The sequence below is a fragment of the Centruroides vittatus genome, unplaced genomic scaffold (genome assembly GCF_030686945.1).
Source record: "Centruroides vittatus isolate TY-2023 unplaced genomic scaffold, ASM3068694v2 scaffold_2520, whole genome shotgun sequence".
NCBI classification, from domain to species: Eukaryota; Metazoa; Arthropoda; class Arachnida; order Scorpiones; family Buthidae; genus Centruroides; species Centruroides vittatus.
The window spans coordinates 2,580,974-2,594,308 of record NW_027122689.1 but is presented as its reverse complement, the minus strand read 5'-3'; the positions used below and the strand labels follow the sequence as shown (position 1 = coordinate 2,594,308).

Genomic DNA, 13,335 nt, shown 5'->3' with positions numbered 1-13,335 from the left:
GTGTTTCTCAACCTCTAACGAATCATCGCCCCCTTCGATAAAACCGTTACATAGTATCGCCCCCTTCACTTCAAAAAAAAATTTTGTCAATTGGCTAATCAGGACTCCTGAATATTATAATTCCTGCCATGTGACAGAAAAGGGTTAAAAGTGGAAGAAAGAAGGATTATAGGAACGCTATTTGTTTAATTATTGTACGATATAATGAATAAAATATCTAATTATTCTTAATATAATGTTTTACTATATTGCCTCTCAAAAATTGTTTTTCGCCCCCCAAAATATAAATTGTTACTAATCACCCCCCCAACATGGAAAAATCGCCCACCTGTGGGCGATATCGCCCCGTTGAGAAACACTGATTTAACTGAAATAAGCAATTTTACAGATTTCAATTTATGAGAATAATCTCTGTGAATCCATCATTAAAATAAACTATTCAAACATATGTAATTTTTCAAATATATTAAGTTCTTGAATTGTAATTTTCATTTGAAAGACAATATTTAAAATTTTATCCATCAATTTTAAAATATTTCCGTACAAAACTCGGGAATTAAAGTTAAATTCAAATTTGAATTACAAAGGTTATACAAATTTTTTGAGACTACTCGAATCCGCCAGAGGGCCCGCAACTAAAAGCAATTATATAACACGGATACTATTGTGGAAGACTAACAGTTTTTAATGCTTTGTAGACGCCGTAGCCTATAAAGACAGGTCGGCGCCGAAGATCATTTTTAATTGTGTTGTATGTCGTCTAATAGTGTTTTGCTCGTTAATTTTAGAAGTTTTTTTGACTTCAAGTTGCAAGTTGCATGGTGGTTCCTGATCGGAATAAAGGGAAGAAAATGAAGAAATAAGGACTCGAACTTATGTTTGTATAACCTTTGTAATTCAAATTTGAATTTAAAATATTTTTTAAAAATTAAAGTTTTTAGAATAGAAAGTAGAAAAACATTAACCCAAAAAGTAATTATTAATAAAATTTTAAAATGTCTATAATCTTTATAGTTTTCTTCAAATATATAGAGATGGAATAGGAATACCTTGTCACAATAGGAACCTTATGATGCTTATCAGAAATACATGAGAGCTGCATTTTCTATTAGAACAGTATTATGTGTATATATATAGAGTTTAAGTTTATAAAAAGAAATTGTATAAGTAGGGTTATGTGAGTTACAGTAAGGGTCTAGATCATTGGTTCTCAAACTTTTCTGATCCACCACCCCCTTTGTTCCATAAAGTTATACCCAACGCCCCCTAACCCATCAGTGACCCCAACTTTTGCCTTTGGTTACTGTTCCGTACCCTGCCTCCAGTGCCCCCTAGATTTACTCACCACCCACAGGGGGGCGGTATCGCCCACTTTGAGAACCCCTGGTCTAGATGAACTACTTTCAGCTAATAAGCTACAGTTTGGCCACTGTGAATATAGAGCATGTAATTATTTTTACACCAAAGTTCAACTCTACAGTAATTTTGACCTAGAAAAAATTTTTTAATGAATAGTTTGTTTTATAGTAAATAATGTGCTGACAGATAAAAAAAAATCTGTTAAGATCATGCTCCCACAAAAACATCAACATATAGCCTGAAAGTATCTCTGTTTTGAGAATATAATTGTTGATCATTACTTGCAAAAACAGAGCCATAAAATTTGACTTCTCTTTGTTCTTGTCATCTTGACTACAAACCAATACCTACTTGTTTCTGTTGACAGTGAGAGTATTCATCAACACCAACTGACAAGCCCAACAATACAATTTATGTATATTATATTGAATATTTAATATCCATCAGCTTAATTATTACCAGTATGTTAATAAATTTAGTTGCTATTTGACATTGGTATCATTTCTACCACAACTATGCCACACTATAACCAACATTTTGTTCATTGTAAAGGAATCAATATAAATCTGAACTGAGCTCAAATTCTTAACAGAAGTAATATATTAAAACTGTGTATTATGAAAATTCTTCATATTATAGATTTCTTTATATAAAAATTCAAATACAGTCAAGTCCGCATAAGTCGACACCCAGATAACTCGACACCATCGGTTAAGTCAGTGTTTTTCAACCGGGGTGTCATGGCGCCACAATTGGGGTGCCATAAAGTTTAACACCTTTAGGCATTTTCTTCGAAATTTACTTAAGTGTAGTTCAAGATAACTCATTGTCAGTATTTCGACAAAATTCAAAGGACTTAAATTTTGATTTTGAACATGTAGAAATACTGTTTTTGCATTAAAATGTTACTTAAAACTGTCAAGGTGTCCCCTCCCTGGACCCCACCCCAGCATTGCGCATAATATTCGTTTTTGCAAAAGATTCATCTGCCCCCCTTTTCAGATTCTAGATCTGCCGCCAGTCAAGGGTGCCGCGATTTTTTATTTTTCAATCAGGGGTGCCACTCAATGAAAAAGTTTGAAAAACACTGGGTTTAGTAGTCAGTTTTCTGTGGTCCAGGCCAACTTACATAGGCATTAATGTTAAAAAACTCTGGTTTACTCGACATCGTTTAACTCGTCACCACTGGCTAAGTCGACATACTTTTGCTGTCCCTCACTCTGATAAGTCATCACCCCCTCCCGAAAAAATGAATTCACTCCGCACGTGTGGTGCGAACTCATTTTTTTCTGGAGGGGGAGTCGATTTATTTATTAATATATAATTAATATATTTAATAATATATTAATATATATAATATATATATATATATGTACACATATTAATAAAAATGCCTTAACATTTTATGTATCTTTATGTATAAAATAATAACAGATACACAAAAAGAAAATATACAATCTACATCAATGTCACACCAGAATCCAATTTTGCATTTTCTCACGCTAGAGGCATTAAGAATCCTTAGACGTTACTTGCCAACAATTGACAATTGTGAAGATGATGTTTTCAAGGCGTTCGTGATGGTTGAAAAAGAAAGTCGAGACAGTTAAGTGCTCAAAACAAACAACACTAAATGAATTTTTCAGTTTTTCATCTACAGAGTAATTGTAAATGGAGGACACAATGTATTGTAAGCCTATACTACTGTGTAATGTACTACTGTATTTTTATTAATTGTAGATTTGTGGTTTTTTTCCAACTTTGCTTTAGTCGTCACATTGGATAACTCTACACATTTCCACTCCCCCTTGGGGTGTCGACTTATGCAGACTAGAATGTATTTAAATATTTAAGAATACTTACATCAATTATTTTCTGTCCTTCATCAGACAAATTGTTACTTTCTAATGTGTTAAACACTTTTTCCATTGTTCTTTGTAGATCAATCTGTTTGCCGTGGATTTCAGATAATGTCGTTTTGCCTGCCTAAATAATTATTTAAATAGTAAAAGAATTTATAAATTATTTTTAAAAAATTACTAATATATTAATATAAAAAAAATTTAGTATTAACATATGATACATAAAACAATTTCAACATAAAAATAAGAGAAATAACTAAACTGTTTTTATGAAATGTTGAAACTAATTTCATAAAAACATATTTTACTTAAATAAAAGTAATTTACCTTAAGTCTTCTTTTCATTCCTTCCAGAGCATAAGAACATTCAGGTTCTTGTAATCTTTCCAAACTTTCTATATGTCTCTTTAAATCAAAAAAGAAATTCAATGTAATTAATTCATAATTCCTCTTGTATATTAATAAATTGGATTCAATTTGTGTTATTATTTTAAAAATAAATACTAAAAATGCATTAAAATATTTTAAAATGATTCAAAATTTGAATTTTCTAAATTATTTGTAAAAAGATTAATTTTAAGTAATTTCAATTTGTTGATTTTAATTTTAAATAAACATTTTTTAATTCCTGTTATTAATTTTAACAACACTGATTTGTTTACATAGGAAAATGATGGCATTTATCATCAAAGTTTCAAATTAAATTGCTTAGTTTAGACTGAAATAATTCCAAACTAAATATTAGAATAAACTCACTTGTACAAATTCTATTCATATTAACTTCAGTATGTGCAATTTATCTTTTATAGTTTCTAATTTTGTAAATGTAATTTTGTATGTGAACTAGATTCAAGTAGACGTGTATTGATTATCATTGTTTATAATTCTGTATCTACCACCTCTCTATCATCACATCCATTATCTTGTAAATTTTATTATGTTATTTCTTATGTCAAGTATTTAAAATGAGAGCAGTTATGTTTCAATCCATGCAAAATGAACAACTTGAAGCCTATCATTGTGACATAGAAGGAAAGATTTGTTGGTTAATGAATGACAGCATGATGAATAAATAATCCTCATTACAACTTATGATATATATATATTATATATATATATATTATATTCAAATTAATCTATAAATAATATTAAAAAAGTGAAAATAGAGAAACTCGTTAAAAATCTCTAAGAACAGAAACACTAATTTTTGGTTATGGTTATTCAATTGTTTATAAAACATTTTACTAAATTTGAAGACTATAGAAAATGCTTGACAATTGTAATATATTCAGTGTATTCTACTTGTATAAATGCATTTAAAGAGAATACTATTTTCTTTTCGTATAGACCTTGGACCAACTTGAACAAAAGGCATCAAAGTGCCTTTTGTTCCAGTCAGTCTAAGCTGACTATAACTCCATCCTCATTTTGTGTCAAACTTCTTTTTGTTCTCCATTTGCATTCTCTCATGCATGCATCCCTCATTCCTCTTTGTCTCTACTGTCCTCTTATGACAGTATTTGTGTGTACAGATGCCACATATTTGTATAGAATTAAATTAGAAATAGAATTTATAAATTTTAAGTTAATGTTTATTGTAATGTTATTACAGTAGAGCGTCGTTTATCCGAATCAATTGGGGACTGGGGTTGTTCGGATAACTGATTTTTCAGATAACCGATTATGTACAAAAAAATATATTAACCTATCCGATGTTGAAATTTTTCTCCGTTGCGTCACTTGGTGTTGAATTTTCGTCGATTTTAAGCCTAACGAAAATTTTTATAATAATAATCAAGGCTATTTTATCGTTAAAAATTATTTCTTTATTTTATACAAACAAAATGAATATATTGAAAAATATAAAAACAAAAAATTATACTTTAGAAGTTAATCTAGTATCAAAAACGTTCAATTCAGCACGACACAGTCCGACTGGAAAGCTTTCGGATAAATGACGCTCTACTGTACTATTAAAAAGTCAATGAATTTGTTGAAATCACCTAAATTAAATAAATGTAATACATGATTGAAGTTATCACTTCATAAAAAAATTTTGGGTCTATTCAGGTTGAAAATTATTGATCTAGGACAGGAATGGTGGACCTTATTGTGCCAATGTTCCAAACTAGGCATATTTAATTTAAAAAAACATATACATATCACAACTTTAGAGTTAAACAACTATTTAAAAAAAAAATAAAATTAATATACTTCAATTAGAATAAATCAAAGAAAGCTGATTAAAAACAGGACGATGGTGTAATGAACAGAATACAAAATCACAATGAAAACTGAAATTAATATCAATTAAAATTTGTGCAGGAATTAGTACAGAAAAAGTAAGCATAATGATGCAGAAACCTTTCCTTTTGCATGAAAATGGTATCTATGAGATAAGAATATGAACATGTGGTAAGAACAGAGGCACAGTGGAAGATGTGGAAGAACCCTTCATTAAACTTATAATGGGACGGTCCTTGTTTTTTGGTTATTTTCATATATTTTTCATGATGACTCAGGATATCTTCTAATTTAAAATTTGAAGTTGAGACTATTTACAAAAATATACATTTTCAAGTCTATCCATTTATCCCTTTAACACCATCACAGAAGTAACAGTTACATTGGATTGAAGAAAAACTTTATTAAAAGCCAAATAATAATAGGAAAAAATTCACATATTTTCATATTGTTTGCTTTTCTTGCTTGTAAATTTTATCATGGAATGCCATAATGCCACAGTATTTAAACTTTCAGTTATAAGTGTTATTTTTGAATTATGAGTGTTTCCATTTAATTTTGTTGTTTTGCCTCTGAAGATGAGCTTTTTAGTTCAGAAGTATTATAATATTTTTGAATTTTTCTGTACTCCTAAAGAAAGCAGTGTGGAAACATTTGCTTGTTTTATTTTATTTGTTGTAATTAATTATACATTATCTTTGTGACACATTATAACATATTAATAATATAGAGAAATTATCCTTTAATTTTTAAAAATACTTTATAACATACTTACTGGATAATATACAGTAAATATATCTGTTATGATACAAGTCTCAGTAATTAATTCTGGCTCAAAATTTGTAAAAATCATTAACTGAAGTGATCCTCTTTGACAAAAATCACCCGAAAGGACAGTCAATGAATCATCCCAATAACAATGGATCTATAAATGAAAACAATTAAAAATAAAAAGATATGTCTTGACATTAATATAAGTAAAATATTTATAATCTTGGAAAAATAATTACCTTATGAAAAAACTTATCTTAAACAATAATTAATCTAAAACTATTTAATTATTTTTTCATGCTCTTTAGCTATTCTATTTACAAATTCTTTGAAATTTAAATATTTCTTCTATAATCATAAATATAGTGACATCGTTAAGTCATTAGATGGGAGGGGTGTATGACAAAAACTGTAACCAGTAACCAAAATTACTCAGTAACCAAAATTCCTGATATTTGCAGATTTTAATCTGTATTTAAAATAACAGTAGCAAAGGGTTTAAAAGTTTTAAAATAATATGGCTACATGTCTATATAAGCTAATGAGTTACTGAGTTTAAATTTTTAATGCCAATTAATAAATTAATAAGACAATTTGAATGTTTAGAAACCACTTACATTAAATATTATATTTATTTAAAGTTACATATACATGTCTGTGTGGCCAACCTGTAATAGCTTGTGACTGTATCATTTGATAATTTCCCAACTGAAATCATTATATTCGACTTCTGGAGAAGTAACCCATCCCTCCATACCCCTATATAACAATACCCCCATGCACATATACATATTCCACTAATACTTACTTCAACATTAATCTACATAATTAAAGTGTATTAATTTTCAACAGTAATTCACTGTAGATAATGCTACTGAACTATACAGTGTGATGCCAAGTATAGCTATACGTATGAATAAAGATAAATACCAAAAACAAAATACATAATTATCAACAATCAAGCAATACAGGAAATAGGTATGTGGTATGAGAGTTTTAAAAAAAATGCTTGGATGTTGATTGAATGAAAATTGGAAGCAATCTGTAGAAATGTAGAACAGTACTGGGTGGATATAAACCTAAATTTAAGAATGAGAAGAATTGGGATGGTATATCTTTACTGACCAATATTTACAATCAGTACAGACATAGTATCATGCAATGTATGTGGATCATGTGGAGACATAGTCTCTTATGAAAGCAATTATTAAAAAACTTGAGCATATGAAACAGATACATATAGATACATGTTAAGTTAGGTTAATAGAATATAAAATGAAAAAGTGGTGAGACATAACACAAAAAGAATATAAATTAGATGTGAACAAGTCCATAACTATATGGAATACATTGGGTTATGGGTTAACGAACAGTTTGGACTATGAACAAATCAGATAATGAACACTTTCGCAAAAGATTTTTATGTTCGGACAACAAACACCTCACAGAACAAACACAAGAAGTGACATAAAATAATGAATACTAATTGATCTTCTCTTGCCTTCGGACAACAATTCAAAACTTTTTGAAACACGGGAGACATTGACATTGACGCTCAACCCAGTATATACTGATTAGACAGTATTCCTCTGAACTTTGAAACTCTCCCTTGTAATTCCAGCCTTTTATTTTTTCTGACAGAAACAATTCTTTTATAGTATTTGCGAGACTGTCGGGCAGACACTCATTAAGTTTTGTGTTGGTTTTTCGAAAAGTGACAGTATAATAACAAAGGAGAGAGTGGTCAGAAGATGTCTGATGTTGCTGGGCAGTATGGCTTGAACAAGTCTACAGTAGGGTGCACTTCAATCTTATCTAAGAAAGATACAGTATAATCAAGACGATTCAAGCAGCTAAAGGTGTAACAAAAATCACATCAGAGAAATAAAGAACATTGAAGAGCTGATAATGGAAACTAATCTGACAACAGAAGAATGTCAAGAACTCTTGAATGAAGAACACCAAAAAACTCAGCAAGATATGTTTTTCTTCTGAAAAAGAGAATTAATCTTGATATCTGCTATTAAAGATTTTTTGAAGAAATGGGAGAATATCAGAATGACGGTCTTAGAATGGCATCCAAACCAGATTGAGGTTAATAGGCTTAGGGATCTCTACAATTACAATGCTATTAATTATTCCTGAAAAATCCTGAAGAAGAGAGAAAAGCAATCGACATTAGACAGATTCTTTAACTCCCACAAATGGAAAAAACATGACTAATAAAAATACAAGACTGTGTATATATGTATTTTTATTATTACATATAAATAAACGTAGTAAGAAAGTATATATTTTTTATTTTTTAGGGTCTCCACAATGAATTAATCAAATTTCCATAAAAACCTATGGTAAATTGATAATTGGTTAATGAACAATTCTGATAGCGGGTGTACTATAGATTACCACCTATGGAATTTCGGGACTTTGAGCATATATTTGAACTCAGAGGACTGAGACGAGTTCAACAATACCCTACTTTTTGGCCGGAGGCAAAAAATAAGAAAGTTATCATACTTTTTTCAGCGATCACACGATGATTGGGAGTCGCGTCGCTGTCTCCGCTAAGCCTATCGTGTGTTTAACAGGCAGTCCGGCAAGTCAGCCATATATACCTTCAACAAAGGCAGATGTTAATCCATGAGCACACTGATCGTCTACAGTTCGAGTTAAGTCCTTTGTGCACACCCTCGTGCTCGTCAACCTCCTCAGTCTCGCTATCGCTCGCGATTGGCTAGTACTACAAGCTGACCGCACTATCGCAATCGGGAGTCGCAATGCTTGAACGAAAGGAAAAAATGGAACTGGCGTTCAACTGTTCATGCTCCTGATGGACTCCCCCCGGGGAGAGAGCCGCCGACAGGCCGCCGATTGTTTAACGTCACTAGTTATTGATTCATGGTAGTTCTTGAACAAAAAAAAAAAAAAAAAAAAAAAAAAGTGGCATTCGACTGTTTGTGCAATTTCTTGCCTTTCAGAGTGCTTTTTTTTAATTTGTTCTGCAGACTTTACTGCGAGATGGCAGCACTAGCAACTACGGTGCCGTCTGCATGAAAGCATTAAAAAAGTATGTTAACATAACTCTATCATAAACCTTATAACCGGTGAAAGTCTATTTAATTTTCTACGGTGAATGTTTTCGACCTCCACTCTGGGTCCATTCTCAAGCCTAAATTCTCTTCAAAACGGTTTTCGACCAATCGAATACTTATTACTTCAAATCGCGTGCCATTCGAGGTTTGTGATAGAGTTATGTTTACAACCCGGTGTTTATAGTTTATTAGTATGATAACGTAAAAACTATGATAACTTTCTTATTTTTCGTCTCCGGTCCAAAAGTAGGGTATTGTTGAACTCGTCTCAGTCCCCTCAGTTCAGATAGATACCCAAAGTCCCGAAATTCCACAGGTGGTAATCTATAGTATCCCCCAGATAGCGAACAAAGTCTCAAAACGGATTATGTTTGTTAACCAATCACCAACTGTATATGCCGTAGCATTCAGATACTGCACTAGATGTAGTTTTATGGAGAAATATAATGAATATTTCTCATTGAAACAGACTATATCTGCAACAAGACAATCAATATGACTATTAGAGAATGGCATCTTAATTCAAATAATCTGTTATAAATTTTAAGACTTAATTTAGATTACATTTTAACCTGAAATTTCCATAGCAACCAGCTTGATATCTTACACTTAGCAACCCAGTTGATGAATAATATTGTATTTTTCAAATAATTTAATTATAATTACATTTTCTTTGGACTTGGATATATTTCCCAAGGTTTGAAGATAATACACAAATCATCTATTAAACTGGTAAAATTGTAGCTCTGAATAAGGCAGCTGGAATCTCCACAGGAACAAAAATAAGCTAAAGGAACTGACATCTTCATAAGATATTACAATTGGCAAGTGCCAAATCCGACAGAGGGCGCTCAAAATGGCTGCCGAAACAGATAAGAAACTGACAGGATATGTTGTCTTGTAGAAGGTGAAACCGTTTTGAATGCTGGACACATCGTATTTTGTGGATTAAACTCTAACAACAACACTGAACATAGTTTTATTTATCATAATAGTTATGTTTTTATATTAGAACATGGTGTATACTGCTTAAAATATTTAAACACTTCTCACCTGTCAATGTGTAACAGGTGAGAAGTGTTTTAATTCTACACACGATAGTCTTTTATTTTATTTTTAAATAATAATTCTTATGTAGTCATGACGTAGCGGTAATGATTCCTATTCAAGTTTGAAAATTATTCTCTTGAAAATCTGAAGCCGTCCACATAAAAAGAAAAAAAATGTCTAATTTTTTTTTTGTAAATGGACATGCCTGTCGAAAAATTGTTTTTGTACGCAGATCGGAAAGAAAATAGGTAAATTTTCTATCTTCATATACATATGTCGAGATAACTTTCCAGTCAAATTTTTAAAAAATATTCTTAATTGAAAATATAAGTTAATTTACGTTTTTTGTTTTCATTTTAGTATTATGTTCGGCTATCACATGTTTACGAAAACCAGACAGCCCCGCTTTGCACGTGCATTCTCCCCGTAATTGAGATGTATTAAAACGACAATATCTGAGATTGCAACACTAAAGCAGCAACATGAACTTTCAGTGTTGTTGTTAGAGTTTAATTCACAAAATACGACGTGTCCAGCATCCAAAACGGCTTCACCTTCTACAAGACAACGTTTCCTGTCACCGATACAGTCTAGAATTTGACATAAATTCAATGTATTTAATAAATATATAAAAACATAAATACGACTATACAAAGATAAAACTTTGCTTCTGTCTTTCAAAAGCAAGTTTTATCTTTGTATAGTCATATTTATATTTTTATATATTTATTAAATGTAAATAACGCCAGCCATGTACTTTTTATTAATTATTTACTTTATAAATTCAATGATTTGTTCTCCATTTGATCATCGCAGTAGTCGTCACCGATGGAAACTGAATCGGCTCAGGCATTGAACAAACACATGGTCGGTTCCTTACCTGTTTCGGCAGCCATCTTGAGTGCCCTCTGTCGGATTTGGCGCTTGCCTATAGGTTCAGGTTATTTGTTAAACATGTCATAGGCTTAATGGAATGCAACATAACTCTGATCGTGCCCCAGTAGTAGTTGGTGCAATAGCCTTTATTGTGTTTTATGAGCTTTTAATCTTGTCCAGTAAAGTGGAAAAAAGTTAATTTTTAGCATTATTTTGAGAAATAGTTCCGAATATTTCTTAATTTTTAAATTTTACCCATTTTTCAGTCTTCAAAATTCCAGATAGGCCGATTTTGGTAAATGATATCTCACAAAGGGTTGCATATAGACCATTGGTTCCTTTGACTTTTTTACTCCTATGAACATGGTCTACAGCTCTAATAAGATCCCAACTGCCTCTTTCAGAGCTGCAATTTTACCATTAAATTCTATGCAGAAGTTGTCAAAAGAAATACTTTAAACTTATAACATACCTTAAGTAATCCTAAATGATCACATTTTGTGATAGCACACGATCCTTTTAATGACTGTAAAATATAAAATGTTTGAAATAAATTCAAACAGTAATCAAATTTGAAAATATCAATAATATCTGAATACGGTATATTGCAACTATATTTTATAGCACCATTAATGAATAAAATGAACTGTTTCTTCTCCGTACAGATTATTGAGCAATTTGAAAACCAATTAAAACTGGAATCATCATGCAAATCCCACAAACAATGGCCATCTTGATTTTTTACAATTAAAGTTATGTTAATTGCAGAAATAATAGATTTATAAATTTTGGGAACAAAACAATCTATGGGTAACACACGAACAGGTTTAAATTCGTTCGACGAACAGACTAGAAATCCAATAGAAATTTCATTCTCGCACTTCCAACATAATAATAATGCACCATTTACGGACTTAATTTCACCGTTTATGTCAACGTCGGAGACTTGTAAAAGTGTTTCTACATTTTGTCGACAAGGAACAACTCGTATAAGACAAGAATTAGCAGAAACTGTGTTATTTGGCTCACACTTAAATATTTTCAGACGATTATTTTCAGTCCATAGCAATAAAGGTCCGTCGGAGACGTAAATATTTTCGTATACCGAGCGCTCGGTCCGAAAAGTTCCGACGACATTCATTTGCCATTTTTCATTTATTCTATCAATTCTGTAGATATTTATTTCAAATAAGTCTGTATAACTTTCAGTAATTACATATAAATTTTTCAAACATTTCCCAGCAGCTATCATTCCACATTTTACACAGTTTTTAATGGGAAAAGTTAAAATTTCTTCTTCTTTAAAGCTGAATTCACATTCCTCTCTACAGATTTTTTTAATTATAATTTCTTCACTATCAGCTTTCCAAATGAACAACTTTCCACAAAAATAATATAAACTTTGTAGCATTTTTGATGTGTTAAAACAGGAACATGATTTAAATGCATTCTTTAAGATACAATATAAAATATTAAAGAATTTTCTTGATTAATTAAAGCATTATTTGAGAGATAGGCAATTCCGATACGTCTCTGTACTCTTCTCTTTCCAGAAAATCTTCTAAACACAAAATATAAACAAATCTCTAAAGCACACGTTTAAATCGGACGCCATCTTTACAACGATAAGCTTTCGCTTTCGGCACCAGAGGGCGGAATCAGAACATGAGAGATAATTCGCTTGTGCCAACGATAGATCTGACACCTAGTGGTATTAGCGCGAACTACATAATGGCGGCTGCTATGGGTATAAAGTAGTTTGTTAGAATAGAGCAGTGGTCCCCAACCCTATGCCCGCGGGCACCATAGCGCCCGCCGATCGTTTTACGTGTGCCCGCCGCTGTGCGACCACGATAAAAATAAAAATATTTCGGTTTTCAATAAAATGCTATGTAAAAGTTTTTTCATTTTTAATGATTAACCACTCAAAAATAGAAATGGCGTCCAACACAGATAAGAGCACAAAGCGAAATGCGACCGATCTCTTTTTCCCCTCCGCCAAATCTTCACCAACCAAATTTCCCATACCTGAAATGAAATAAACCGGTCCGTTCTGAATATCATAAAATCAAAGTACAGAT

At 31.3% G+C, this 13,335-nt stretch overlaps 1 protein-coding gene across 1 annotated transcript in view; it reads right to left on the bottom strand.

Moving 5' to 3' along the window:
• The window catches only part of LOC136987566 (uncharacterized), a 34,638-nt gene extending 21,748 nt beyond the window's left edge, over window positions 1-12,890 (bottom strand). Inside the window, exons 1-4 of the mRNA XM_067285316.1 lie at window positions 11,727-12,890; window positions 6,241-6,390; window positions 3,549-3,626; window positions 3,223-3,345 (exon numbers count right to left, since the gene is read on the bottom strand). Coding sequence (XP_067141417.1) covers window positions 3,223-3,345; window positions 3,549-3,626; window positions 6,241-6,390; window positions 11,727-12,665 — 1,290 coding nt within the window. The 5' untranslated portion in view covers window positions 12,666-12,890. The remainder of the gene's footprint in view (window positions 1-3,222; window positions 3,346-3,548; window positions 3,627-6,240; window positions 6,391-11,726) is intronic.
• Window positions 12,891-13,335: the final 445 nt, after the last annotated feature.